This window comes from Oncorhynchus keta, chromosome 19 (assembly GCF_023373465.1).
Source record: "Oncorhynchus keta strain PuntledgeMale-10-30-2019 chromosome 19, Oket_V2, whole genome shotgun sequence".
Lineage (NCBI taxonomy): Eukaryota > Metazoa > Chordata > Actinopteri > Salmoniformes > Salmonidae > Oncorhynchus > Oncorhynchus keta.
In genome coordinates, this window is record NC_068439.1 from 25,120,213 (window position 1) to 25,146,003 (window position 25,791).

Consider the following 25,791-nt stretch of genomic DNA (forward strand, 5'->3'; position numbering starts at 1 on the left):
GCTTCCACTCAGTCCCGAGCTTCCACTTAGTCCCGAGCTTCCACTTAGTCCCGAGCTTCCCCTCAGTCCTGAGCTTCTACCTCAGTCCCGAGAGGCCCCTCAGTCCAGTGGGGTCCTTGGTGAGGGTTATTAGGCCTAGGTCGGCGGCGAGGGTCGCCAATCAAAGGACGCGTTACAGGGGGACTAACACTTGGTTGGAGTGGGGTCCACGTCCCGAGCCGGAGCCGCCACCTGTCACGCCTTGGTCTTAGTATTTTGTGTTTTCGTTATTTATTTGGTGAGGCCAGGGTGTGACATGGGTTTATTTTTGTTTTGTTTTTGTATTGGGGTTTTAGTAGGCATTGGGATTGCGGCTGAGTAGGGGTGTCTAGCATAGGTTGGCTGCCTGAGGCGGTTCTCAATCAGAGTCAGGTGATTCTCGTTGTCTCTGATTGGGAACCATATTTAGGTAGCCTAGGTTTCACTGTGTGTTTTGTGGGTGATTGTTCCTGTCTCTGTGTTTGTTGTCACAAGATAGGCTGTATAGGTTTTCACGTTTCGTTTGTTGTTTTTGTATATTAAGTTATTTCATGTATCGTTCATTTTTTCATTAAAGAACATGAGTAACCACCACGCCACATTTTGGTCCGCTCCTCTTTCAACAGACGAACGTCGTTACACTTAGCTGATGATTGACTCCCAAACGGCTTATCGAGGGATGCGAGCTGCCGATCGGCAAGCTCCCGCTGAAATGTGCCCATTGCCAAAAACCAGAGGATGGATAGCACTTTGATGTGCACTGGAATGGCATATTTCCCTTTCTAAAGTAGGTCTTAAATACTCCAAAAATCCTACACGATTGGTTTTATGAAATTATATCTGATGAGCCAATCTGTACTCTCTGCAACAACAAAAAATATTCTGTAAATCTTCTAACAGAGTAAGATCAGACATTTCTCATTCGATTTACCATCATCTCAGTCTTTTATAGTATTTCAACAATGGTTTCACTTTTAACACGCGCCTCTAATTGAACTAATTACTGGACTTTATATGGATTATTATCATAACAAATGCACTGATGTGGTCAAATTATATATAGCATGTCAAGATCTGTTACATGAATTGCACAATAGAAATATAATTACGTTGAAAAATGATTGAATTATTACTCATAATTTCAACATATTTTCCTTATTCCACCACTTGGCACTGTGCCTACGAATGTACGCACACTCTCAAGTAAACGGTCATATTGATAAACCTCACACTTTGCGTTGAAATGATCCCATGCATCGTATACTGTATGCACAGATTTGTGTTTATGCGCGGTTGATAAATGAGGCCCCTGGTGTGCAAAGCACTGAAAGACTTACCCAGAAAGACAGCTGTAATCGCTGACAAAAGGTGCTTCTACAAAGTTTTGGTTTAGGGGATGTGAATACTTATGTAAATTTGCAAACATTTCTAAAAACATGTTTTCACTGTATGGGATAATGTGTCATTATGGGGTATTGTGTGTAAATGGGTGAGAACCAAAATATATTTAATCCATTTTGAATTCAGGCTGTAACAACTGTAACAAATGTGGAATAAGTCAAGGGGTATGAAAACGTTCTGAAGGCACCGTGTGCCACTTAGAGGGTCATTTTATCCAAAGTGACTTCCAGTACAGTGTGAATGTGATCCCAGGTATTTAACCCACAACAAGAAGGGACAAATGAATAGAGCTTACGGTTTCACTATCACACAGGTGTGTGTGTGTGTGTGTTTGTGTACCTGTAGCCGGTGCTGTGTGTGTGTATATGTGTGTACCTGTAGCCGAGTTTATGTACAGTATGTGTTCCCCTGTGTGTGTGTACCTGTAGCCAAGTTTATGTACAGTATGTGTTCCCCTGTGTGTGTGTACCTGTAGCTGAGTGTATGTACAGTATGTGTTCCCCTGTGTGTGTGTACCTGTAGCTGAGTGTATGTACAGTATGTGTTCCCCTGTGTGTGTGTACCTGTAGCTGAGTGTATGTACAGTATGTGTTCCCCTGTGTGTGTGTACCTGTAGCCAAGTTTATGTACAGTATGTGTTCCCCTGTGTGTGTGTACCTGTAGCTGAGTGTATGTACAGTATGTGTTCCCCTGTGTGTGTGTACCTGTAGCTGAGTGTATGTACAGTATGTGTTCCCCTGTGTGTGTGTACCTGTAGCTGAGTGTATGTACAGTATGTGTTCCCCTGTGTGTGTGTACCTGTAGCTGAGTGTATGTACAGTATGTGTTCCCCTGTGTGTGTGTACCTGTAGCCAAGTTTATGTACAGTATGTGTTCCCGTGTGTGTGTACCTGTAGCCGAGTGTATGTACAGTATGTGTTCCCCTGTGTGTGTGTACCTGTAGCTGAGTGTATGTACAGTATGTGTTCCCCTGTGTGTGTACCTGTAGCTGAGTGTATGTACAGTACGTGTTCCCCTGTGTGTACCTGTAGCTGAGTGTATGTACAGTATGTGTTCCCCTGTGTGTGTGTACCTGTAGCTGAGTGTATGTACAGTATGTGTTCCCCTGTGTGTGTACCTGTAGCTGAGTGTATGTACAGTACGTGTTCCCCTGTGTGTACCTGTAGCTGAGTGTATGTACAGTATGTGTTCCCCTGTGTGTGTACCTATAGCCGAGTGTATGTACAGTACGTGTTCCCCTGTGTGTACCTGTAGCTGAGTGTATGTACAGTATGTGTTCCCCTGTGTGTGTGTACCTGTAGCTGAGTGTATGTACAGTATGTGTTCCCCTGTGTGTACCTGTAGCTGAGTGTATGTACAGCATGTTCCCCTGTGTGTGTGTACCTGTAGCTGAGTGTATGTACAGTATGTGTTCCCCTGTGTGTACCTATAGCCGAGTGTATGTACAGTATGTGTTCCCCTGTGTGTGTGTACCTGTAGCTGAGTGCATGTACAGTATGTGTTCCCCTGTGTGTGTGTACCTGTAGCTGAGTGTATGTACAGTATGTGTTCCCCTGTGTGTGTGTACCTATAGCCGAGTGTATGTACAGTACGTGTTCCCCTGTGTGTACCTGTAGCTGAGTGTATGTACAGTATGTGTTCCCCTGTGTGTGTGTACCTGTAGCTGAGTGTATGTACAGTATGTTCCCCTGTGTGTGTGTACCTGTAGCTGAGTGTATGTACAGTATGTGTTCCCCTGTGTGTACCTATAGCCGAGTGTATGTACAGTATGTGTTCCCCTGTGTGTGTGTACCTGTAGCTGAGTGTATGTACAGTATGTGTTCCCCTGTGTGTGTGTACCTGTAGCTGAGTGTATGTACAGTATGTGTTCCCCTGTGTGTGTGTACCTGTAGCTGAGTGTATGTACAGTACGTGTTCCCCTGTGTGTGTGTACCTGTAGCTGAGTGTATGTACAGTACGTGTTCCCCTGTGTGTGTGTACCTGTAGCTGAGTGTATGTACAGTACGTGTTCCCCTGTGTGTGTGTACCTGTAGCTGAGTGTATGTACAGTATGTGTTCCCCTGTGTGTACCTGTAGCTGAGTGTATGTACAGTACGTGTTCCCCTGTGTGTACCTGTAGCTGAGTGTATGTACAGTATGTGTTCCACTGTGTGTACCTGTAGCTGAGTGTATGTACAGTATGTGTTCCCCTGTGTGTGTGTACCTGTAGCTGAGTGTATGTACAGTATGTGTTCCCCTGTGTGTACCTGTAGCTGAGTGTATGTACAGTACGTGTTCCCCTGTGTGTACCTGTAGCTGAGTGTATGTACAGTATGTGTTCCCCTGTGTGTGTGTACCTGTAGCTGAGTGTATGTACAGTACGTGTTCCCCTGTGTGTGTGTACCTGTAGTGTATGTACTGTGTTCCCTGTGTGTACCTGTGTATGTACAGTATGTGTTCCCCTGTGTGTACCTGTAGCTGAGTGTATGTACAGTATGTGTTCCCCTGTGTGTACCTGTAGCTGAGTGTATGTACAGTACGTGTTCCCCTGTGTGTACCTGTAGCTGAGTGTATGTACAGTATGTGTTCCCCTGTGTGTGTGTACCTGTAGCTGAGTGTATGTACAGTATGTGTTCCCCTGTGTGTGTGTACCTGTAGCTGAGTGCATGTACAGTATGTGTTCCCCTGTGTGTACCTGAGTGTATGTACAGTACGTGTTCCCCTGTGTGTACCTGTAGCTGAGTGTATGTACAGTATGTGTTCCCCTGTGTGTGTGTACCTGTAGCTGAGTGTATGTACAGTATGTGTTCCCCTGTGTGTGTGTACCTGTAGCTGAGTGTATGTACAGTATGTGTTCCCCTGTGTGTACCTGTAGCTGAGTGTATGTACAGTATGTGTTCCCCTGTGTGTGTGTACCTGTAGCTGAGTGTATGTACAGTACGTGTTCCCCTGTGTGTACCTGTAGCTGAGTGTATGTACAGTACGTGTTCCCCTGTGTATGTGTCTCTCTCCCCCTCTCTCTCCACCTGTAGGCGATGCTGTGGTGTCCGTTGTTGTTCAGGATGGTCTGGTCAGGTCCCCTCCAGGTGACAGTAGCTTTGGGTCGGCCACACACCTTACACCTCAGAGTCACAGTCTCCCCGTTGTCACACGTCACCTCACCCAGGGGGACCAGGAACTCCGGTGAGACTAAAGGGTCAAATGACATCATCACTGAGCAGCTGAGAGGGCTAGGGAATGTGTCATAGTGAGAGCATATCATGTATTTACTTTCTGCTCAGCATCTGTCGATTGTTAGTGGTGATTTTTCCTCGTTCTTTGATTATTATTTGGTACAGTACAATTAACTTTATTGTTCCTAAGTGTCTTGGACACAGTTAATACACTGCTGAATATCTGTATATCCATTCTGCTGTATTGAGACTAGACATTAACAGACAATAGAGGACTTACCATCATAGATGTAGTTGGGGTTTAGAAGCTGAAAAAACAAGACAGAACAGGATGTCAGATGTCAAAGAAGAACACATTGCGTAGATCTGAAATGATTGGAAGGGGAGGGGGCATTGCTGGTTCCCATTGGTTGTTTACTAGCAATGCAGTAACATTGGCACCACTTAGCTCTCTGATAGGTGTAAGCAATATGGTGAAATTCCACTTAGCCTAGCCGACCCTCTCACTTCCACACACGCACCTAGGCATTACGGGTAGGGGCTAGTGGTCAATAATGATTGGACAAAAGGATTGATAATAACTTACCTTTACAGAAACCTTATTGGATAGCCCATCTCTAGACTTCCTGTAACCGTTTTCCAGCTTGCCCTCTTTCTTTCCCTCCTCTTTCCTCTCAGACTTCTTGCGGATGCGCAGGGTGGTGTGCCAGGATGAGGACTTCCTGTTTACACAAATAGGGTCTGTTGAAAGGTATATGATATACAGTATGATATAACACTAATCAATTACATATCTCATTATATCACACAATCCGTAGTTTTAGGCTAACAATATCTTGTGGTGGCACACTAAAATCTTTCCCCATATACTGTACATTTGCCATAGTCTCTTACTTGATGGTTCCGTCTGGGCAGTCGGGGATGATGGCGGAGGTGTGTCCAAGAACGAAACCGGGGATCCAGCCCTCGGCAGCAGGGCCCTGTTCGGTAGCGGCCCGGAACACCAGGAACATGTTCTGTTGGTTCGAGGCCAGGATCTGAACCACCTCTCCCTGGGAAACACTGATCTCATCCTCCTTCTGGGCCACGTAGTCCTGGGTCACCAACATGGTCGACATACTACTGCTGCTGCTGCTTTCACTCTGTGGAGAGGGGGGAATTATGGAAGGTTTGTAAGTATATTGAATAACTTGCAAGAAAATCCCTCCCACACACAAGTCAGTCCTCCACGATTCCATGCACCTCATTAGTAACAGGACAAACACACGGATTCGATCATGACATCCCAAACAACACACGGGCAAATCCATGGTAACAGAGTGATGCTGAAAAATGAGAGAAAAAACGTTGCATCTGCACTGTTCTTCAAGTTAATGTGGTTTGTAAAAATGTCCTTGGAAATAGTTCAAAGTAGTCCTCTTGCATAGAGCTGTATGGTTTGTTTATCTTTGCAATCGTTGGTTTTGGTTTGACATACATTTTAAAGGGAAAAATCTCAGCATCACTCTTACCATGGCATTGCCCACACACAAACACACCTCACACACTCCGCTGTTTAGGTAGAGGAAATAGGAAAAAGATAAGTACTATTTGATTAAAGCACTTTCTACAATCAATCGTTCAGTCATGTGAGTGTTGTTGTTAACCATCCATTTTCTAGTTTCACACACTGCTTCCATACACCTCCATGAGAGACAAAGAAAGGGAGTCGGAAAAGGGATTGGCACCACATTCTTCAGAGAACAAGTTAATCAGGTAGAGTGAAGAGGAAGAAAGGTACACACTCAGGTGTTAAAGGACGGATGACTTTCAGTTTCAGTCGTCTTTGCTCTTTCGCTCCGACGAGAAGAGTTAGAGAGAAGTAATCAAGCTGACAGAAGCTTTGTCAAGAGTTAAAAATAGCAGAAATGAGAGTTGTTGTTAAAGCTTGAAGCTTTATAAAAGCCTTGTTCGCAAAAACAATTGTAGAAAGTCTTCAGGATAATTAAGTAGAGTTGTTAGACATACATGCGGTTCGTAGTAGTAGTAGTAGTAGTGTACCACTAGTAGCAGAGTACTACTAGTAGTAGTAGTGTACCACTAGTAGCAGAGTACTAGTAAGTAGTAGTAGTGTACCACTAGTAGCAGAGTACTACTAGTAGTAGTAGTGTACCACTAGTAGCAGAGTACTAATAAGTAGTAGTAGTGTACCACTAGTAGCAGAGTACTAGTAGTAGTAGTAGTGTACCACTAGTAGCAGAGTACTAGTAGTAGTAGTAGTGTACCACTAGTAGCAGAGTACTAGTAAGTAGTAGTAGTGTACCACTAGTAGCAGAGTACTAGTAAGTAGTAGTAGTGTACCACTAGTAGCAGAGTACTAGTAGTAGTAGTAGTGTACCACTAGTAGCAGAGTACTAGTAGTAGTAGTAGTGTACCACTAGTAGCAGAGTACTAGTAGTACTAGTAGTGTACCACTAGTAGCAGAGTACTAGTAGTGTACCACTAGTAGCAGAGTACTAGTAGTAGTAGTAGTGTACCACTAGTAGCAGAGTAGTAGTAGTAGAGTACTATTAGTAGCAGAGTAGTAGTAGTAGAGTACAACTATTAGCATGGTAGTAGTAGTAAAGTACTACTAATAGTGTAGTAGTAGTAGTAGTAGTAAAGTACCACTAATAGTGTAGTAGTAGTAGCGGTAGAGTACTACTAATAGTGTAGTAGCAGTAGCGGTAGAGTACTACTTGAAGTGCAGTTAAAGCTTGGTTAGAGCTGTGCGTTGAAGAATAGTCTAATAGGCTTGTCGATTCTTTGGAGACATACAAGAAGTGCGCAGGAGTACAACAATTAGTAGTAGTTGTTGTAGTAGTGAAGTACTACTAGTTGTAAAATAGTAGTAGAACATGTTGTAGCAGAGCCAGCTCCAGTGGGATGCAGCAGGTCACAGGAAGACAGGACAGGACACGTCTCCCGTGGGTGCTGGGTTAGTCAACCAGGAGCATTAGCAGAACTAGGCCGCCCTGAAGCCTGGGCAGCGGGTACATCTCTTACCCCATTGCTCTGGGTGGACTGGATGGACTGCTCACTGGTCGATGAGCACGTACTCATGCGGTCCGCCTCCTTGCTGTGGGTAGAGTGTCTGTGGGACCCGGTCCCTGACTGAGATGAGATCTGGCACGTGTTTTGGTTCTGCCTCCCCAGGGTATCCACTGCCTCCCCTGGGAAGGTGAAGGAGCCAGGCCGGCTGGCTGGAGAACCAGGCATAGAGCTCCAGAAGGAACCAGAGCCAGACTTCAGGCCAGGGCTGGGGGGGGGAGGGGGGAGCGCATCCTTCCCGAAGGCTGGGGTGGCCATGGGGGAGGCCATGGGGGAGATGGTGCCCGGCCGAGGCTTGGTGGGGGTGGAGAGAACCACAGGTACAGGGAGGGGGGCCACACTGGCCCGGGGGATAGGGGAGACAGAATGGGGCTGGTCGTTTGAGGCCAAGATGGGGCGCTTGCCCTGGGGGCTTCCCCCCTGGAGCCTCACCCCATGATGGGCCTCCCTGGTCTCCCTCATCCCCCTGCTGGAGCCAGGTCCTGCGGGTCCACTGGGACAGAGGGAGGGAGCGAGGGAGCAGGGAAGAGACGAGGGGAGGAACCTGAATCAGAAGTGAGCAACACTGAGTAGAGGGAGGGAAATGTCTTAACCAAGGAATTTCAACACACACACACACACACAGACACACACACTCCCTCGGTAATACTGGGAGAGCCTCAGCCTACCTGAAATCTTGTTGGGGCCATCTGAGTCTGTGGCCCCAGGGTTGTGTGGGTGTCGTAAGGGCTGGGGCAGGCGGGAGGGCTGGGGGATCCTGGAGGGCCTCCTGGATGAGCCAGCTCCACCCTGGGGAGCACCTCCAACAAGAGGACTACCAACAGCGAGGGGCCCAGATAGATGCACACCCTGTAGAGCTCCAACAGGGGCCAAACTGGGCATGACGCTCCCCACTGACGGAGCTCCGCCGCTGGGTAGACATGGTCCGTCGCTAGCCCCTACATGGTTCCTCTGGTACTCTGTAGGGGAGGTCAGAGCTGGAGAGAGAGAGAGAGAGAGAGAGAGAGAGAGAGAGAGAGAGAGAGAGAGAGAGAGAGAGGGAGAGAGAGAGAGAGAGAGAGAGAGAGAGAGAGAGAGAGAGAGAGAGAGTGAGGGAGAGAGAGAGATTTAAAAAAAAATATTAACCTTATTTTGGTAACATCACAACATTCCAAAATCATGTACTGTTGAAAAAGCTCAGCTAAAAGTGTGTGTGTACCATTGAGGAAGTTGCGTTGGCTCTCCAGTATCTGGCTGATCTGAAGGGTCCAGACCTGCCGGACACCCAGGTGGGAGGAGTGGAGGACAAAGGATTCTATGCCGCTATTGGTCACCCGAGACGTCAACACAAACTTACAGGGGTCACCGTCCACACTGTCCTCCAACCCGAGACAACTGACCTGGAGGGAGGGGGAGAGAGAGTTTCACCTTTATTAAAAAATTAACGAGTGAATGAATACAGAGCTTCCAAACTTACATTGTCTTTTGATGCATTCAACATTCATTTAGAGTTGTCTTGGTGTTTAGGAAGTTTATACACATTTCCATCATACGATGTAGAGACGATACCTTGATGCTCTTCTTATATAGGAAGCCAGGCATGGAGAATCCTCTCTTCTTGTCCAGTGGTTCACTGAAGATGACGACCTGTTCGAAGAGGAAGACCCTTCTCTCCCTCATCCTTCCTACTCCCTCCTCGGGGTCTGATACCATGAAGGTATCCTGAAGCAGCAGACGACCTTGGGCCACAATCTTACCCTAAAGGGGGAGGAAAGAAAAGAAAGAAGATCATGGAAAAAAAGTGAGGAGAAAAACGTTGAAAGAAACTAATAAAGGAAGAGGTAAGAAGGCAGATCCAGGAAGGAGGAAAGAAAATCAGATGAGTTGATCAATTCGTTCGGTCGATTGATCTGACAATCAATTGATCCGTTTTTAAATGTAAATATCTATTTTCTGTCAGGGTTGTCTTACGTCAAATCCTTGGAGCCGCCCCACGTTCATCATATCGTTGCATCTCTTTGGTACGATGCACATGATCTCCACACCTTTCTGAAGGGAACACACACATTGAATGGGTCAAAACAAACACAGTTAAGGAAATACAATAGTCTAAAAATATAGATTTTTTAAATAAAAACATTAGAGAAAAGTCCGTTCCTCTCCTCCTCACCTCCAACTCAACTGAATCCAACCCTGCCTTTTTAGAGAATTTGAGGAAGTCCTACAAACAAAAAACGAGAAAAAAAGTTAATTGGATATTACAAAACTGTGACTTGTGCGAAACATAATGATTACCCAATGATAAGACAACATGTTAGAGTAAGGTAGCAAACTGATTTGATACTGGCCCCCTGGTACAGCTAAGAAAATGAATGTTTTGCACCCCCTGCTGGACAATTAAGAACATGATTTGTACAGTGATTATTTCTCTCCTACACAGGATCACAAGACGATGACGAGAACACACAAGAGACTCACCCCAACCCCAACCCACACCCCCACCCACACCCTACCTTGAGCAGTAGTTGGTACTTCATGATTCTCTGGACGGGTTTGATGAGGAGGTCAGTGATCTGGAGACGGTGACCTAGACGTTGTTTCAGGTCTTCGAAGTAGGTGTCGATGTACTCTGATACGATGAGCTCTGACTTAGGCTTGTTCTGACAGTACACTACGTACATGTGGAGCCTCCGCTCCTGGAGACAGAACACATAAGGGTTAGGGTACAGCAGATATACTCGATTCAGACCCCGTGACTTTTTCCACATTGCTACATTAAAGCCTTGTTCTAAAATTGATAAGAAGTTTCCCTCATCAATCTACACACAATACCCCATAATGACAAAGAAAAAACCGTTTTTTAGATTTTTGGGCAAATTCATTCAACCTCCCCCCAGATATATGACATTTCCATAAGTATTCAGACCCTTTCCTCAGTACTTTGTTGAAGCACCTTTGGGATTTTTTGATTACAGTCTTCTTGGGTATGACGCTACAAGCTTGGCACACCTGTATTTAGTGAGTTTCTCCTATTCTTCTCTGCATATCCTCTCAAGCTTTGTTAGGTTGGATGGGGAGTGTCGCTGCACAGCTATTTTCAGGCCTCTAGAGAGATGTTTGATAGTGTTCAAGTCCTGGCTCTGTGCTGCCACCGCCATGCTTCACAGTAAAGATGGTGCCAAGTTTCCTCCAGACGTGATTCTTGGCATTCAGCCCAAAGAGTTCCATATTGGTTTCATCAGACCAGAGAGTCTTGTTTCTCATGGTCTGAGAGTCTTTAGGTGCCTTTTGGCAAACTCCAAGCAGGCTGTCATGTGCCTTTACTGAAGAGTGGCTTCCGTCTGGCCACTCTATCATAAAGGCCTGATTGGTAGAGTGCTGCAGAGATGATTGTCCTTCTGGAAGGTTCTCCCATCTCCAAAGAGGAAATCTGGAGCCCTTTCAGAGTGGCCATTGGGTTCTTGGTCACCTCCCTGACCAAGGCCCTTCTCCCCGAGATGCTCAGTTTGGCTGGGCGGCCAGTACTAGGAAGAGTCTTGGTGGTTCCAAAATTCTTCCATTTAAGAATGATGGAGGCCACTATATTCTTGGGGACCTTCAATGCTGCAGACATTTTTTGGTACACTTCCCCAGATCTGTGCCTAAACACAATCCTGTCTCGGAGCTCTACAGACAATTCCTTTGACCTCATGGCTTGGTTTTTGCTCTGACATGCTCTGTTAACTGTGGGATCTTATATAGACAAGTGTGTGTTTTTCCAAATCATGTCCAATCAATTGAATTTACCACAGGTGGACTCCAATCAAGTTGTAGAAACATCTCAAGGATGCTCAATGTCGAGTCTCATAGCAAAGGGTCTATACTTATGAATACTTATGTAAATAATGCATTTCAGTTTATTTTTATTTTTCATACATTTGCAAAAATGTAAAAAAACCTGTTTTTTCGCTTTGTCATTATGGGGTATTGTGTGTAGATTGATGAGAAAATGTTTTCTTTGATACATTTTAGAATAAGGCTGTAACGTAACAATGTGGGAAAAGTCAAGGGGTCTGAATACTTTCCGATTGCACTGTATATACACACTCACACAGCAACAGTCAGTCACTCACATGTTTGACGAACAGCGGCCCAAGTCGGTCAGGGTCTTCCAGACACTTCTCTAACTCTCCCATGAAGAAACTGCAGAGAGAAAGAGAGAGAGAGGGTTAGCAAGGCGTATCCATATGTTGTGTGTGTGTTTGTATGTGTGATTGTGTGTGTGTGTGTGTGCGTAATTGTGTGTGTGTGTGTGTGCGTGCATGCGTAATTGTGTGTGTGTGTGTATGCCCGTGTGTGTCGTACTCTCTGTGCCAGTCGTAGATCTGGTGGATGTTTCCAAAGACAATCTTGTCTTTCCCCTTCATATCATCTGGTACCCCTTCCTCCTTCATCCGCGTCATATAGCCCTGAAACACACAGTCAGGGTTGCATAATCAAGCCATCACACACACACTCTAACATCAACTAACACGAGAGGAAGAGGAAGTGAGGTCAGAGGGAGGGAGGAAGTGATGCGTTTTGACTTACCCCCACCACCACGCCCAGGTCTCTGACGTAGTCCCTCTCAGTCTCCACCAGCTCCAACAACACATAACTACAGAGAGACAGAGACAGAGAACAGTGAAAGAGAGAGAGACGAGAGAGAGACAGCAGAGAGACAGTGAAAGAGAGAGAGACAGCGAGAGAGAGAGACAGAGAGAGAGACAGAGAGAGAGAGAGACAGAGAGAGACAGAGAGAGAGACAGAGAGAGAGACAGAGAGAGAGAGAGAGAGAGAGAGAGAGAGAGAGAGAGAGAGAGAGAGAGAGAGAGAGAGACAGAGAGAGAGAGACAGAGAAGAGAGACAGCGAGAGAGAGAGACAGCGAGAGAGAGAGACAGCGAGAGAGAGACAGAGAGAGAGAGAGAGAGAGACAGAGAGAGAGAGAGAGAGAGAGAGAGAGAGAGAGAGACAGAGAGAGAGAGAGACAGCGAGAGAGAGACAGAGAGAGACAGAGAGAGAGAGAGAGAGCGAGAGAGAGACAGAGAGAGAGAGACAGAGAGAGAGAGACAGAGAGAGAGAGACAGAGAGAGAGAGAGGAAGCCCAATAGCCATCATCACTGTTACATCCTCAGAAAGCATGAGCTCCTGAGTTGGGAAAATCTTGTGCAATACACCGACGCATGTCTTATATTCAAGATCCTAAATGGCCTGGCTCCCCCTCCACTCAGTATTTTTGTTAAATAGAAAACCCAAACATATGGCAGCAGATCCACAAGGTCTGCCATGAGAGGTGACTATAGTTCCCCTAAGGAAAAGCACCTTTAGTAAATCTGCTTCCTGTGAGAGCTTCTCATGTCTGGAATACACTGCCATCAGACACACATAACTGCAACACATATCACACTTTCACAAAATGCTTGAAGACATGGCTAAAGGTCAATCAGATTTGTGAACATGGTCCCTAGCTGTGTGTTGCCGCTTTCCATGTTGTCTGTTGTCTGTAGCTTGTGAGGTGTGGAAACACTTTGTTGCTTTTATGAATTTTGTCTTGCTGCTTTTTGTCCTGTGTTGCTCTGTCTGTATGCTACGTCTTGCTTGTCCTATGTTGCTCTGTCTGTATGCTACGTCTTGCTTGTCCTATGTTGCTCTGTCTGTATGCTACGTCTTGCTTGTCCTATGTTGCTCTGTCTGTATGCTACGTCTTGCTTGTCCTATGTTGCTATTGTCTATATTATAATTGTTTTTAATAACCTGCCCAGGGACTGCGGTTGAAAATTAGCCGGCTGGCTAAAACCGGCACTTTTACTGAAACGTTGATTAATGTGCACTGTCCCTGTAAAAAATAAAATAAACTCAACTCACTCAACAGAGAGAGACAAACACAGAGAGAGAGAGAGAGACAAACACAGAGAGAGACAGAGAGAGAGAAAGTAAGAAAACACAGCTGAAACGAGTGTTTCAAAGTATAAAAGGGAGTTCCAGTGTATGGTGTCCATAGTAGGACAGCTTCAGTCAAATCCTACTGAGACGGAGTTTGCCCTAATATGGACACTGTAACAGTGAGCGAGAGAGAGTGAGTGACAGAAAGTGAGAAACATTGTGTGCCACATTGGAAACAATTGGAATCGCTTTAACGTGCAAATGAATCTATCAATCCAGTACGTACTGTCGTCTCTTGAGGAAGCCAGTCTTGCGCTCCTCCATCTCATCGATGGGAGAGGAGGATGAAAGAAGGGAGTTGTCGGAGGGGTTGAAGGAGGGAGAGCTGCTATCCCTCTGTTCTACTGAGAGAGAGCTGGGCCGGTCCTCTAAAGCCTGGAGAAGAGGGAGAGAGGGACGGAGAAAGAAGGAGGTAGATTGTAAACCAGATGACGCCTCTGCGTGTGTGTGCGTGTGAGAGAGAGAGTGTCCTCACCATCTTGCTCTTGACCAGTTCTTCGATGGCGCTCACCAGCTCTGCTGCACTGGGTGTCTCAGAACTGGACGGACGGACGGACAGACGAGAGGAGCTCTGGACAGGGATGGGGGGTGGGGGGTTAGGAGAGAACAGTGTTACAACACGCCATTCAGCAGAGTCTTACTACCTGATCTGGCTAAAGGTTTCATTTCCTCCCATTCCTGTCATCTAGAAAACAATCAAGCAATCTTTGAAACAATTAACTGATGAATTAATACATAAATTAACTGATCCTATCAATTACCCAGAAACCAAATCTGTCCAGAATAACATTATTGGTTCTTCCTAATTTAACCCTCTATAGTAGAAAACCATCTTTTAAGGGAGAACATCAAAACAGTTCATGTAGAGACACACTGCAAACACTGATCCAGGTGACTACTGAAAAAGAGACAATGAAAGAAAACAGTGTTTTTTTCTGAACAGATCCCAAAATATTCCTGAGGCATTGAATGGCAGGTCAAGTGTTTCCAGACAGCTATATGTTGGTGACGACTAAGCAGGATTATTGGTTTGTATAAGATGACGTCATCTCGCTTAGTCTACCTTACACAGTGTTACTGTTAGTGTTGTATTTTGATCCTCTGCTCTTAATGAATGATCCAATGTTGATCAGAACAAGAAATCGGTTCTAATATGAAGTTAAAATTAAGAAGTGTAAAGTGAATCTATGACAAAAAAAAAGAAGGAAAATACACTACATGACCAAAAGCATGTGGACACCTGCTCATCGAACATCTCATTCCAAAAGCATGGGCATTAATATGGAGTTGGTCCCCCCCCATTGCTGCTATAACAGGCGGCTCAACTCTTCTGGGAAGGCTTTCCACTAGATGTTGGAACATTGCTGAGGGGACTTGTTTCCATTCAACCACAAGAAAATTAGGTAGGTCGGGCACTGATGTTGGGCGATTAGGCCTGGCTCGCAGTCGGAGTTCCAATTCATCCCAAAGGTTGAGGTCAGGGCTCTGTGCAGGCCAGTCAAGTTCTTCCACACCGATCTAGACAAACCATTTCTGTATGGACCTCACTTTGTGCACGGGGGCATTGTCATGCTGAAACAGGAAAGAGCCTTCCCCAAACTGTTGCCACAAAGCACAGAACCATCTAGAAGGTAACTGTATGATGTAGTGTTAAGATTTCCCTTCACTGGAACTAAGGGGCCTAGCCCGAACTGTGAAAAACAGCCCAAGACCATTATTCTTCCTCCGCCAAACTTTACAGTTGGCACTATGCATTGGGGCAGGTAGCGTTCTCCTGACATCCACCAAACCCAGATTCTTCCGCCAGACTGCCAGATGATGAAGCGTGATTCATTACTCCAGAGAACGCATTTCCACTGCTCCAGAGTCCAATGGTGGTGAGCTTTACACCACTCCAGCCGACACTTGGCATTGCGCAGGGTGATCTTAGGCTTGTGTGTGGCTGCCCGGCCATGGAAACCAATTTCATGAAGCTCCCGATGAACAGTCATCGGGTGCTTCCAGAGGCAGTTTGTAACACGGTAGTGAGTGTTGCAACCGAGGACAGGTGATTTTTACGTGCTTCAGCACTTGGCGGTCCCATTCTGTGAGCTTGTGTGACCTACCACTTCGTGGCTGAGCCTTGGCTGGGCCATTGTTGCTCCTAGACGTTTCCACTACATAATAACAGCACTTACAGTTGACTGGGGCAGCTCTAGCAGGGCAGAAATTTGACGAACTGACTTGTTGGAAAGGTGGCATCCTATGACAATGCCACATTGAAAGTCACTTAGCTTTTCATTAAGGCTATTCTACTGCCAATGTTTGTCTATGGAGATTGCATGGCCGTATGCTCGATTTTATATACCTGCCAGCAATGGGAATGGCTGAAATAGCCGAATCCACTCATTTGAAGGGGTGTCCACATACATTTGTATATAGTATAGTCTCCAATGTGTTTCCTAAGAGGTAAATCCATGGTATTGAAAAATAAGAGAAGATAAGAGGTTACAGGTGTGAAAGTGAAAAAGGGAGTCAAAAAAAAGAAAAGAAAAAAGAAAAAAAAAGAGGAAATAATAAATTAGGAGAATGGGATTGTTACATTTTCTGATGAATGTTCTGATGTGTAAAAATATATATATATCGAGAGTGTATGAGATATCTATATAATAAAGACATTTTTAAAAGTGGATGATGAAATATGAACTGTTTAATAAAGGACTGCATTTAGAAAAGAGAAGGTGTATAATGACTGTATGAGACATTGAAGCAGTAAGGCGGTACAGTAGTGTATGAGAGTCTCTCACCCTTGCTGTGCTGTCTCCAGACTGTGCTGTGCCCCACTAAGGGTCTGTGTGTGGTGGGGTGTTGGGCTGTACCCTCTGGGCGCGCCAGGGCTTACAGTAGGTGCCAATTAATAACATGGTGCAATGAGGTTAACGCACACAGGGGAGGGGTGAGGACAGGTGAGGGGGGTGAGGGAGGAGGAGGGAGTTCTGAATCATCCTCATTTTAGCACGACTTTGTTCGTTTGTACAAGTGTTCCGAACGCAAGATGTTGCTCTTAGGCACAGATCTAGGATCAGCTTTCCCCAAATTCGATCCTGAAGCGAATAGTGTGAGAGAACGCAAAGTTGACCTTAGATCAGCGTCTAGAGATTTCTACCTGCTCTTGTTCTGCATGTGTCTCAGAGTTATTCTGAGGGTGCTATCACACAGCAAACGGATGAGTAACCAGGCAACGAGGCAAAAAAAAAAACTTAAAATGCATAATCAAAACTTAGACTTGTTTGGTGAAAGCCGTATATTGAAGGAACCGGGCAGGTGATGAAAAATGTAAAATAATCCAAACTAAAAAGAAAGATGAAGAGGGGGAGTAATTCTATAGTTGGATAAAGCACTGTAGAAACTAAGAGAGAGAGAGCAAGTTTAGGTGTAGAAGAGAGCCAGAGAGAGCGCAAGGTAGGCAGACTACAAGAGCTCTGGAGAGAGACGTTTGGAAGTGTCCTTTGCCTCAGAGAGAAAAATAACAGAAGACAGGAACAGACGTCAACATTCTACATCCGTTGTCATTCAACTGACTTTCATAAGAAGAACCGAAAGAAAAACAGCAACTAAGTCTACAGTACAGTTACTGAGAGGGGGAAAAGAGAGAGAGGACTCAAGTATTGAGGGAAGAGAAGAGGAGGGAGAGAGATGGAAGGATTGATTCAGGAGATGGAGAGGTATGGAAACTGAGACAAAGCAAAGACAGGACATAAATCAAGGTAATGCTACAGCATGGTAAACAGTAAACAGACAGCAAACCAACGATACAGTCGGAAACAAAACAAACAAAAAGAGAAACAAATTAGTGTCAGAGAAAAACGCTGCTGCGCCAAGGAAAGATGACCCCAGGACGAGAACAGTAACTGATGCATTTCATTGGATTTCTATTTGAATAGGAGCTTCAATGTTTCATAATGAATTGAAATCTAGGCCTGCATTCCCAAAGCGTCTCAGAGTAGGAGTGCTGATCTAGGATCAGATTTGCCTTTCATCATATTGAATGATCCTAAATCAGCACTCGTACTACTCTAAGATGGTTTGTGAATACAGGCCCTGCTCAGCAGGAAGTGAATACAGGCCCTGTTCAGCAAGAAGTGAATACAGGCCCTGCTCAGCAAGAAGTGAATACAGGCCCTGTTCAGCAGGAAGTGAATACAGGCCCTGCTCAGCAGGAAGTGAGAAGAAAACTGACTAAAATGGATGTAATGTTTGTCTGTAGAATATAATCACAAAATAATTAAACTCATGGCTAAATTATAAGAGAGAGAAAGTGTAACAGAAAGGATGAGTTCTCTGTGTGGGGGGGATCTTAGATTTACATGGGGTAGTTTAGGATTGTTTGTTTAGTGTTACACTTCCTGGTTACAGGCATATCTGTTATTTTATATGTGTGTACCAGTTAGCCTAGACTTTCTATCTTTTAGACCCCACCCCAATCTATCCTCTCCCGTACCTTCTCCCCACCCGTACAACCCTTCACCTTATCCTTAGCCTGGCTGTACCCCTATTCTCTACCTCCCCCCTCCCTTACCCTTACCTTGTCGTCCTGTGTGTCAGGCTGCAGTAGGCTGTGCTGCTGGATGGCCATGGGGGGCGGTAGGGGTACAGAGTCAGGACCCTCCTCGCCTTCCTCCTCTCCACAGCTCTGCATCCCAGAGGACGAGGACTTGGACAGGGTCCCACTGGAGAGCCCCTCGTTACGCACCCTCTGTAGAGGAGAGAAAGAGAGCAGAGGTTAGAGAGACGGTGGGAGAGAAAGGTAGAGAGAGACAAAGAGTGAGAGAGAGAGAGACTCATAGAGAATTTTGCTGGTGAATAGGCGTGTGTGTGTCCATGTCTGTCTGTCGCCACCATCCCCTCACCTCCTCCACAGTCTCATCCTGGGGTGTAGCGGCGCTGTCATCAGAGTCTTTCTGGGCGCTGCCCGTCATCTCACCACTCTTCCTCACCTCGCGGTTCTTCTTCTGTTTGTGCGCCAGCTTTTTGACGTGCCCGTCTGCCTTGCCACTGCTCAGGCGACGCACTGGGCTGGTCAGCCACTTACGCAGGGTGTTACCTGGGACAGGGGGATGGAGAGTGTTAACACGTACATGTAGGCACACACAACACACCTCCTTTTCAACCACTTTAAATTTAGAGCTGTTCGCTCAAACCCTTTGCAAAAAGGTAGTGGCTCTTAATCCGTGACCGGATCTTTTATTCATGAGGCTCCATATCGGTGAGCGTGCAAATTCTCACAGTAAATCGCAGGAATTTGGGACTTCACAAATGTTTTAATGCCGACACCCAATTAGATACATACCTGTAGTTAAATCGGAGTTTAATGCCAAAAATATTATATTTGCAATGCCACTAAGCAACCAAACAACAACCAAAACATCAATAGCCACTACAATGTCGAAACATGATTTTGTCATGAGTTCAGTAACATTAGCATGCTAGCGATGCTAGTCAGCGTAGGCTGCCTCCTAGCTAGCCAGCCTAGCAAACTCTAGTCCAATTGAAACCGATGCACCCCTGCTGGCTAACAGCTAGCTACATGACCAGTGTTGAAAGAGGTCTCTCATGAGATTCAAGGCTTTAAAAGAGGATGTGTTATTACGGAAGCTCATTCCCGCCACAGTTATTTTTAATGTTAATACGGACACAAAAGCACTGAAAAGAGGGACAAAGAATGGTTGTTTAGACTGATTTGCATCATGTTAACTTGTGCACAACCACAGCTTCATGTAGCCTAGAGAAGCCTGTGTGTGCTGATCCCCTCTGACCAGGGGAAAAGAAACGGTATAGTCATGTATTTATAACCTCAAATAGGCATATTTATTTGCGTTTCCATTTCCCCTGGATTACAATTTCTCATTTACACTGAACAGAAATATAAACGCAACATGTAAAGTGCTGGTCCCATGGTTCATGAGCTGAAATAAAAGATCCCAGAAATGTTCCATATGCACAAAAAGCTTATTTATCAAAAATGTTGTGCACAAATTTGTTTACATCCCTAATAGTGACCATTTCTCATTTGCCAAGAGAATCCATCCACCTTACGGGTGTGGCATATCAAGAAGATGATTTAAACAGCTGGGGACAATAAAAGGCCACTCTAAAATGTGCAGTTTTGTTCCACAACACATTGCCATAATGTCTCAAGTTTTGAGGGAGAGTGCAATTGGCATGCTGACTGCAGGTATGTCCACCAGAGCTGTTGCCAGGGAATTGACTACTAATTTCTCTACCATAAGCCTCCTCCAATGCTGTTTTAGAGAATTTGGCAGTACGTCCAACCGGCCTCACAACCACAGACCAATTGTTACCATGCCAGCCAAGGACCTCCACGTCCGGCTTCTTCACCTGCGGGATCGTCTGAGACCAGCCACCCGGACAGCTGACGAAACTGTGGGTTTGCACAACTAAAGAATTTCTGCACAAACTGTCAAGGGTAGCTTATCTGCATGCTCGTCATCCTCAGCAAGGTCTTGATCTGACTGCAGTTTGGTGTCGTAATCAACTTCAATTGGCAAATGCTCACCTTCGATGGCCACGGGCACGCTAGAGAAGTATGCTTTTCACGGATGAATCCCGGTTTCAACTGTACTGGACAGCTGGCGTCGTGTGGGCGAGCAGTTTGCTGATATCAATGTTGTGAACAGAGTGGCAATTTTAATGCACAGACACAGTGATGAGATCATGAGGTCCATTGCCGTGCCATTCATCCGCCGCCATCACCTCATGTTTCAGCATGATAATACATGGCCCCATGTCGCAAGGATCTCTACACAATTCCTGGAAGCTGAAAATGTCCCAGTTCTTCCATGACCTGCATAGTCTCCAGACATGTTACCCAATGAGCATGTTTGGGATGCACTGGATCGACGTGTACGACAGCGTGTTCCAGGTCCCGCCAATATCCAGAAACTTTGCACAGCCATTGAAGATTCCACAGGCCACAATCAACAGCCTGATCAACTCTATGTGAAGGAGATGTGTTGGGCTGCATGAGGCAAATGGTCACACCAGATACTAACTGGTTTTCTGATCCCTGACTGGTTTTCTGATCCACGCCCCTATTTTTTTTTTTAAAGGTACCTGTGACCAACAGATGAATATCTGTATTCCCAGTCATGTGAAATCCATAGTTTAGGGCCTAATTTAGGGCCTAATCTTGAAATTGCTGCATGTTGCATTTGTCTCTCCCTGACTGGAGAATGATGGCGCCGACAGAGATGGTCGCCTTGCTTCGCGTTCTTAGGAAACTATGGAGTATTTTGTTTTTTAATGTATTATTTCTTACATTGATACCCCAGGAAATTCTTATTACATACAGCTGGGAAGAACTATTGGATATAAGAGCAACGTCAATTTACCAACATTACGACCAGGAATACGACTTTCCCGAAGCGGATCCTCTGTTTGGACCACCACACAGGACAATGGTTGGGATCCCAGTAGGCGACCCAGAACAACAACGGCGCCACAGAAGGGGTAGACGGAGCGGTCTTCTGGTGAGGCGCCGTAGACAGGCACATCGCTCACCGCTCCTGAGTATACTACTAGCCAACGTCCAGTCTCTTGACAACAAGGTAGACAAAATTCGAGCATGTGTTGCCTTCCAGAGAGACATCAGAGATTATAACATTCTTTGTTTCACGGAAACATGGCTCACTCGGGATACGTTATCAGAGTCGGTACAGCCACCCGGTTTCTTCACACATCACGCCTACAGAAACAAACATCTCCCTGGTAAGAAGAAGGGCGGGGGTGTATGCCTTATGATTAAGTTATTTTGTTCACCTGATCTAGAATCCCTTACAATGAAATGCCGACCACATTATCTTCACCGCAGCCAACATGAGTAAAACATTTAAACGTGTTAACCCTCGCAGGGCTGCCGGCCCAGACGGCATCCCTAGCCGCGTCCCCAGAGCATGTGCAGAGCAGCTGGCTGGTGTGTTTACGGACATATTCAATCAATCCCTATCCCAGTCTGCTGTCCCCACATGCTTCAAGAGGGCCACCATTGTTCCTGTTCCCAAGAAAGCTAAGGTAACTGAGCTAAATGACTATCACACTGTAGCATTCACTTCCATCATCATGAAGTGCTATGAGAGACTTGTCAAGGATCATATCACCTCCACCCTACCTGACAACCTAGACCCACTCCAATATGTTTACCGCCCCAAGAGGAATCTGGACAAGAGGAATTCCTATGTAAGAATGCTGTTCATCGACTACAGCTCGGCATTTAACACCATAGTACCCTCCAAACTCGTCATCAAGCTCGAGACCCTGGGTCTCGACCCCGCCCTGTGCAACTGGGTCCTGGACTTTGACGGGCCACACCCAGGTGGTGAGGGTAGGAAACAACATCTCCACCCCGCTGATCCTCAACACTGGGACCCCACAAGGGTGCGTTCTCAGCCCTCTCCTGTACTTCCTGTTCACCCATGATTGAGTGGCCATGCACGCCTCCAACTCAATCATCAAGTTTGCAGACGACACTACAGTGGTAGGCTTGATTACCAACAACAACGAGACGATCTACAGGGAGGAGGTGAGGGTCCTCGGAGTGTGGTGTCAGGAAAATAACCTCACACTCAACATCAACAAAACAAAGGAGATGATCGTGGACTTCAGGAAACAGCAGAGGGTGCACTCCCCTATCCACATCGACGAGACAGTAGTGGAGAAGGTGGGAAGTTTTAAGTTTCTCGGTGTACACATCACGGACAAACTGAAATGGTCCACCCACACACACAGCGTGTTGAAGAAAGCACAACAGAGGCCAAAAAGATCATCAAGGACAACAACCACCTGAGCCACTGCCTGTTCACCCCTCTATCATCCAGAAGGTGAGGTCAGTACAGGTGCATCAAAGCTGGGACCGGGAGACTGAAAAACAGCTTCTATCTCAAGGCCATCAGACTGTTAAACAGCCACCACTAACATTGAGTGGCTGCTGCCAACATACTGACTCAAATCTCTAGCCACTTTAATAATAAAAAATTGGATGTAATAAATGTATCACTAGCCACTTTAAACAATGCCACTTTATATAATGTTTACATACCCTACATTACTCATCTCATATTTATATACTGTACTCTATACCATCTACTGCATCATGTTTACATACCCTACATTACTCATCTCATATGTATATACTGTACTCTATACCATCTACTGCATCTTGCCTATGCCGTTTGGCCATCGCTCATTCATATGTTTATATGTACATATTCTTATTCTTTCCTTTCCTTTCCTTGTGTGTATAAGGTAGTTGTGAAATTGTTAGATTACTTGTTAGATATTACTGCACTGTCGGAACTAGAAGCACAAGCATTTCGCTACACTCGCATTAACATCTCCAACCATGTGTATGTGACCAATAAGATTTGATTTGATTATATTTTTGTTCAGTGTCGTTAACCACACCTGACCCCAGAAATGCAAATCAGTTGTCAAATTAGTTTAGAGAAATGATATAGATAAACGTGTGTCTAACAGATCCATAAGTGTTCTCCAAAATGTCCCAGAAATATTAATATACTATTAATCAATAGTGACAGATACACCAGTGCAGCAAGCTAAAAAGATCTGGCATCGACCCTCAGATCCTCAAAAAGTTCTACAGCTGCACCATTGAGAGCATCTTGACTGGCTGCATCACTGCTTGGCATCAGACCGCAAGGCACTACAGAGGGTAGTGCGTACGGCCAAGTACATCACTGGGGACGACAACCTGCCCGTCCAGTTCCGGCATAAAAGATATCTGAAGTCCCAAATTCATGCACAATACGGTCACGGATTGGGATCCACTCCCTTGCAAAAATGAGTGAAGAGTGTGTGTGTGTGTGTGTGTGTGTGTGTGTGTGTGTGTGTGTGTGTGTGTGTGTGTGTGTGTGTGTGTGTGTGTGTGTGTGTGTGTGTGTGTGTGTGTGTGTGTGTGTGTTTACCAGGTCGTTTGGGCCCTGGCGAGGTATGTGAGCCCATGCCATGATGCCCCGGCTGCAGAGTGGCAGAGGAGCCTGGCATGATGGAGTCATTACTACAGACTGATAGAGTGTCTGGAGGGAGAGAGAGGGAGGAGGGGGGAGAGAGAGGGAGGAGGAGGGAGAGAAGGAGAGAGGGAGGAGGGGGAGAGAGGGAGGAGGAGGGGGAGAGGGAGGAGGAGGGAGAGAGGGAGGAGGAGTGAGAGAGAGAGAGAGGGAGGGTGAGAGGGAGGAGGGGGAAGAGAGAGGGAGGAGGGTGAGTGAGAAAGAGGTTATCAAAGACGGAAGAGGATTCTGAACACACATTTCTCCCCCTACTCATAATACATAGAATAATCCACAATATAGAGCTTTTCTAAAACTCAATGACACTACCTCCTACCAATACCTCTTCACCCACCTTTATGGTTGAATATCCCCTCCATCTCCATGGAGGAGCGTGAGTGGGCGATGCAGAGCATGGCGCAGGGTACCAGTCCCTCGTGGGCAGGGGAGCGGTCCGTGGTCCTCACCAGACACCAGTCAGGCTTGTCATGGCACCTCTCCAGAACCTCTACAGTCTGGCCTCTCCGGACGGTCAGCTCGTTGCTGTTACCAGCCATGAAGTCATGGATCACCACGGTCAGCTCACAGCCACCAGACAGCTGGAGGAGAGGAGAGAGAGATGGTCAGGAGGAATGTAGTAGCATACGAGGAGGTGGATCATTATTACATCATTTCCCTGAGAGGCTAAAGCATCAAAGTCCTCAGGTTCTTTTCAACTGAAGCCTTTTCTTCATGATCACATTTCAGAAATACTGTATGCTGTGCTCACCTGTCTGGGGTATATGATATTGGTATGGCCAGAGAGATGACCAGTGTGTGTGTGTGTTCTCACCTGTCTGGGGTATATGATATTGGTATGGCCAGAGAGATGACCAGTGTGTGTGTGTGTGCTCACCTTGTCGCTGTCAAGTGTGTTCTGTGAGGTGCGTGAAGCGATAGAGATGGTGTCTGGTTGGCTGCTGCCATCACCCTGGCTGTCCAAGTCCTCTCCATCCCTGACAAATACACAGGCAGAGGTGAGTGTGGAAGTGTGTGTTTGGGGAGGGGGTTATGTGTATGTCTACATGCATATGAGTGTACACAGATGACAAAACATTAAGAACACCGCCCTAATATTGAGTTGCACCCCCCTCCTGCCCTCAGAACAGCCTCAATTCATAGGGGTATGGACTCTACAAGGCATGGACTCCACATGGCAAGGACTCCACAAGGCATGAATTCTACAAGGCATGGACTCTACAAGGCATGAACTACAAGGCATGGACTCCACAAGGCAATGGACTCCACAAGGCAATGGACTCCACAAGGCAATGGACTCCACAAGGCAATGGACTCCACAAGGCATGGACTCCACAAGGCAATGGACTCCACAAGGCAATGGACTCCACAAGGAATGGACTCCACAAGGCAATGGACTCCACAAGGCAATGGACTCCACAAGGCATGGACTCCACAAGGCATGGACTCCCCAAGGCATGGACTCCACAAGGCATGGACTCCACAAGGCATGGACTCCACAAGGCAATGGACTCCACAAGGCAATGGACTCCACAAGGCATGGACTCCACAAGGCAATGGACTACAAGGTGTCGAACTCATTCCACAGGGATGCTGGCCCATGTTCACTCCAAAGCTTCCCACAGTTGTGTCAAGTTGGCTGGATGTCCTTTGGGTGGTGGGTCATTCTTGATACACACGGGAAACTGTTGAGTGTGAAAAATCCAGCAGCGTTGCAGTTCTTGACACACTCAGCCTGGCACCTACCACCACACCCCATTTAAAGGCACTCAAATATTTTGTCTTGACAATTCAGCCTCCATGTGTCAATTGTCTCAAGGGTTAAAAATCCTTCTTTAACATGTCTCCTCCTCTTCATCTGATCTTCATCAATTAACAGGTGACATCGATAACGGATCATAGCTTTCACCAGGTAAGTCTATGTCATGGAAAGAGCAGGTGTTCATAATGTTTTGTACACTCAGTGTATGTGTATCTCTGTGTGTGTAGGTGTGTATAGTATACTTATGCATTTGTGTACCTGTACCTGCGGTGTCCCTTGTGGTGCTTGGCGGTGGCAGACTTAGGGATGTGTATGGGTTCCTTCAGAGCTCCTCTCAGGTGGATGGTTCGCTCCTGGATCACCTCCCTG

The 25,791-nt window shown here is 46.0% G+C and overlaps 1 protein-coding gene across 5 annotated transcripts in view; it reads right to left on the reverse strand.

Moving 5' to 3' along the window:
- Window positions 1-7,958: 7,958 nt before the first annotated feature.
- LOC118379232 (triple functional domain protein-like) overlaps window positions 7,959-25,791 on the reverse strand; it is a 129,909-nt gene continuing 112,076 nt past the window's right edge. For 4 of the 5 annotated variants that reach the window (XM_052470083.1, XM_052470085.1, XM_052470086.1 and 1 more), the window contains 18 exons: window positions 25,681-25,791; window positions 24,538-24,637; window positions 23,998-24,241; window positions 23,562-23,672; window positions 18,471-18,664; window positions 18,146-18,316; window positions 14,057-14,152; window positions 13,808-13,956; window positions 12,189-12,255; window positions 11,964-12,067; window positions 11,732-11,801; window positions 10,133-10,315; window positions 9,790-9,840; window positions 9,591-9,668; window positions 9,189-9,377; window positions 8,839-9,019; window positions 8,309-8,617; window positions 7,959-8,184 (listed from right to left, as the gene is read on the reverse strand). The exon at window positions 25,681-25,791 is cut by the window's right edge and continues 41 nt beyond it. In XM_052470083.1, the coding sequence (XP_052326043.1) occupies window positions 8,099-8,184; window positions 8,309-8,617; window positions 8,839-9,019; window positions 9,189-9,377; window positions 9,591-9,668; window positions 9,790-9,840; window positions 10,133-10,315; window positions 11,732-11,801; window positions 11,964-12,067; window positions 12,189-12,255; window positions 13,808-13,956; window positions 14,057-14,152; window positions 18,146-18,316; window positions 18,471-18,664; window positions 23,562-23,672; window positions 23,998-24,241; window positions 24,538-24,637; window positions 25,681-25,791 (2,494 nt within the window). In that variant the 3' untranslated portion in view covers window positions 7,959-8,098. The remainder of the gene's footprint in view (window positions 8,185-8,308; window positions 8,618-8,838; window positions 9,020-9,188; window positions 9,378-9,590; window positions 9,669-9,789; window positions 9,841-10,132; window positions 10,316-11,731; window positions 11,802-11,963; window positions 12,068-12,188; window positions 12,256-13,807; window positions 13,957-14,056; window positions 14,153-18,145; window positions 18,317-18,470; window positions 18,665-23,561; window positions 23,673-23,997; window positions 24,242-24,537; window positions 24,638-25,680) is intronic. The other variant, XM_052470084.1, reaches the window with a different exon arrangement.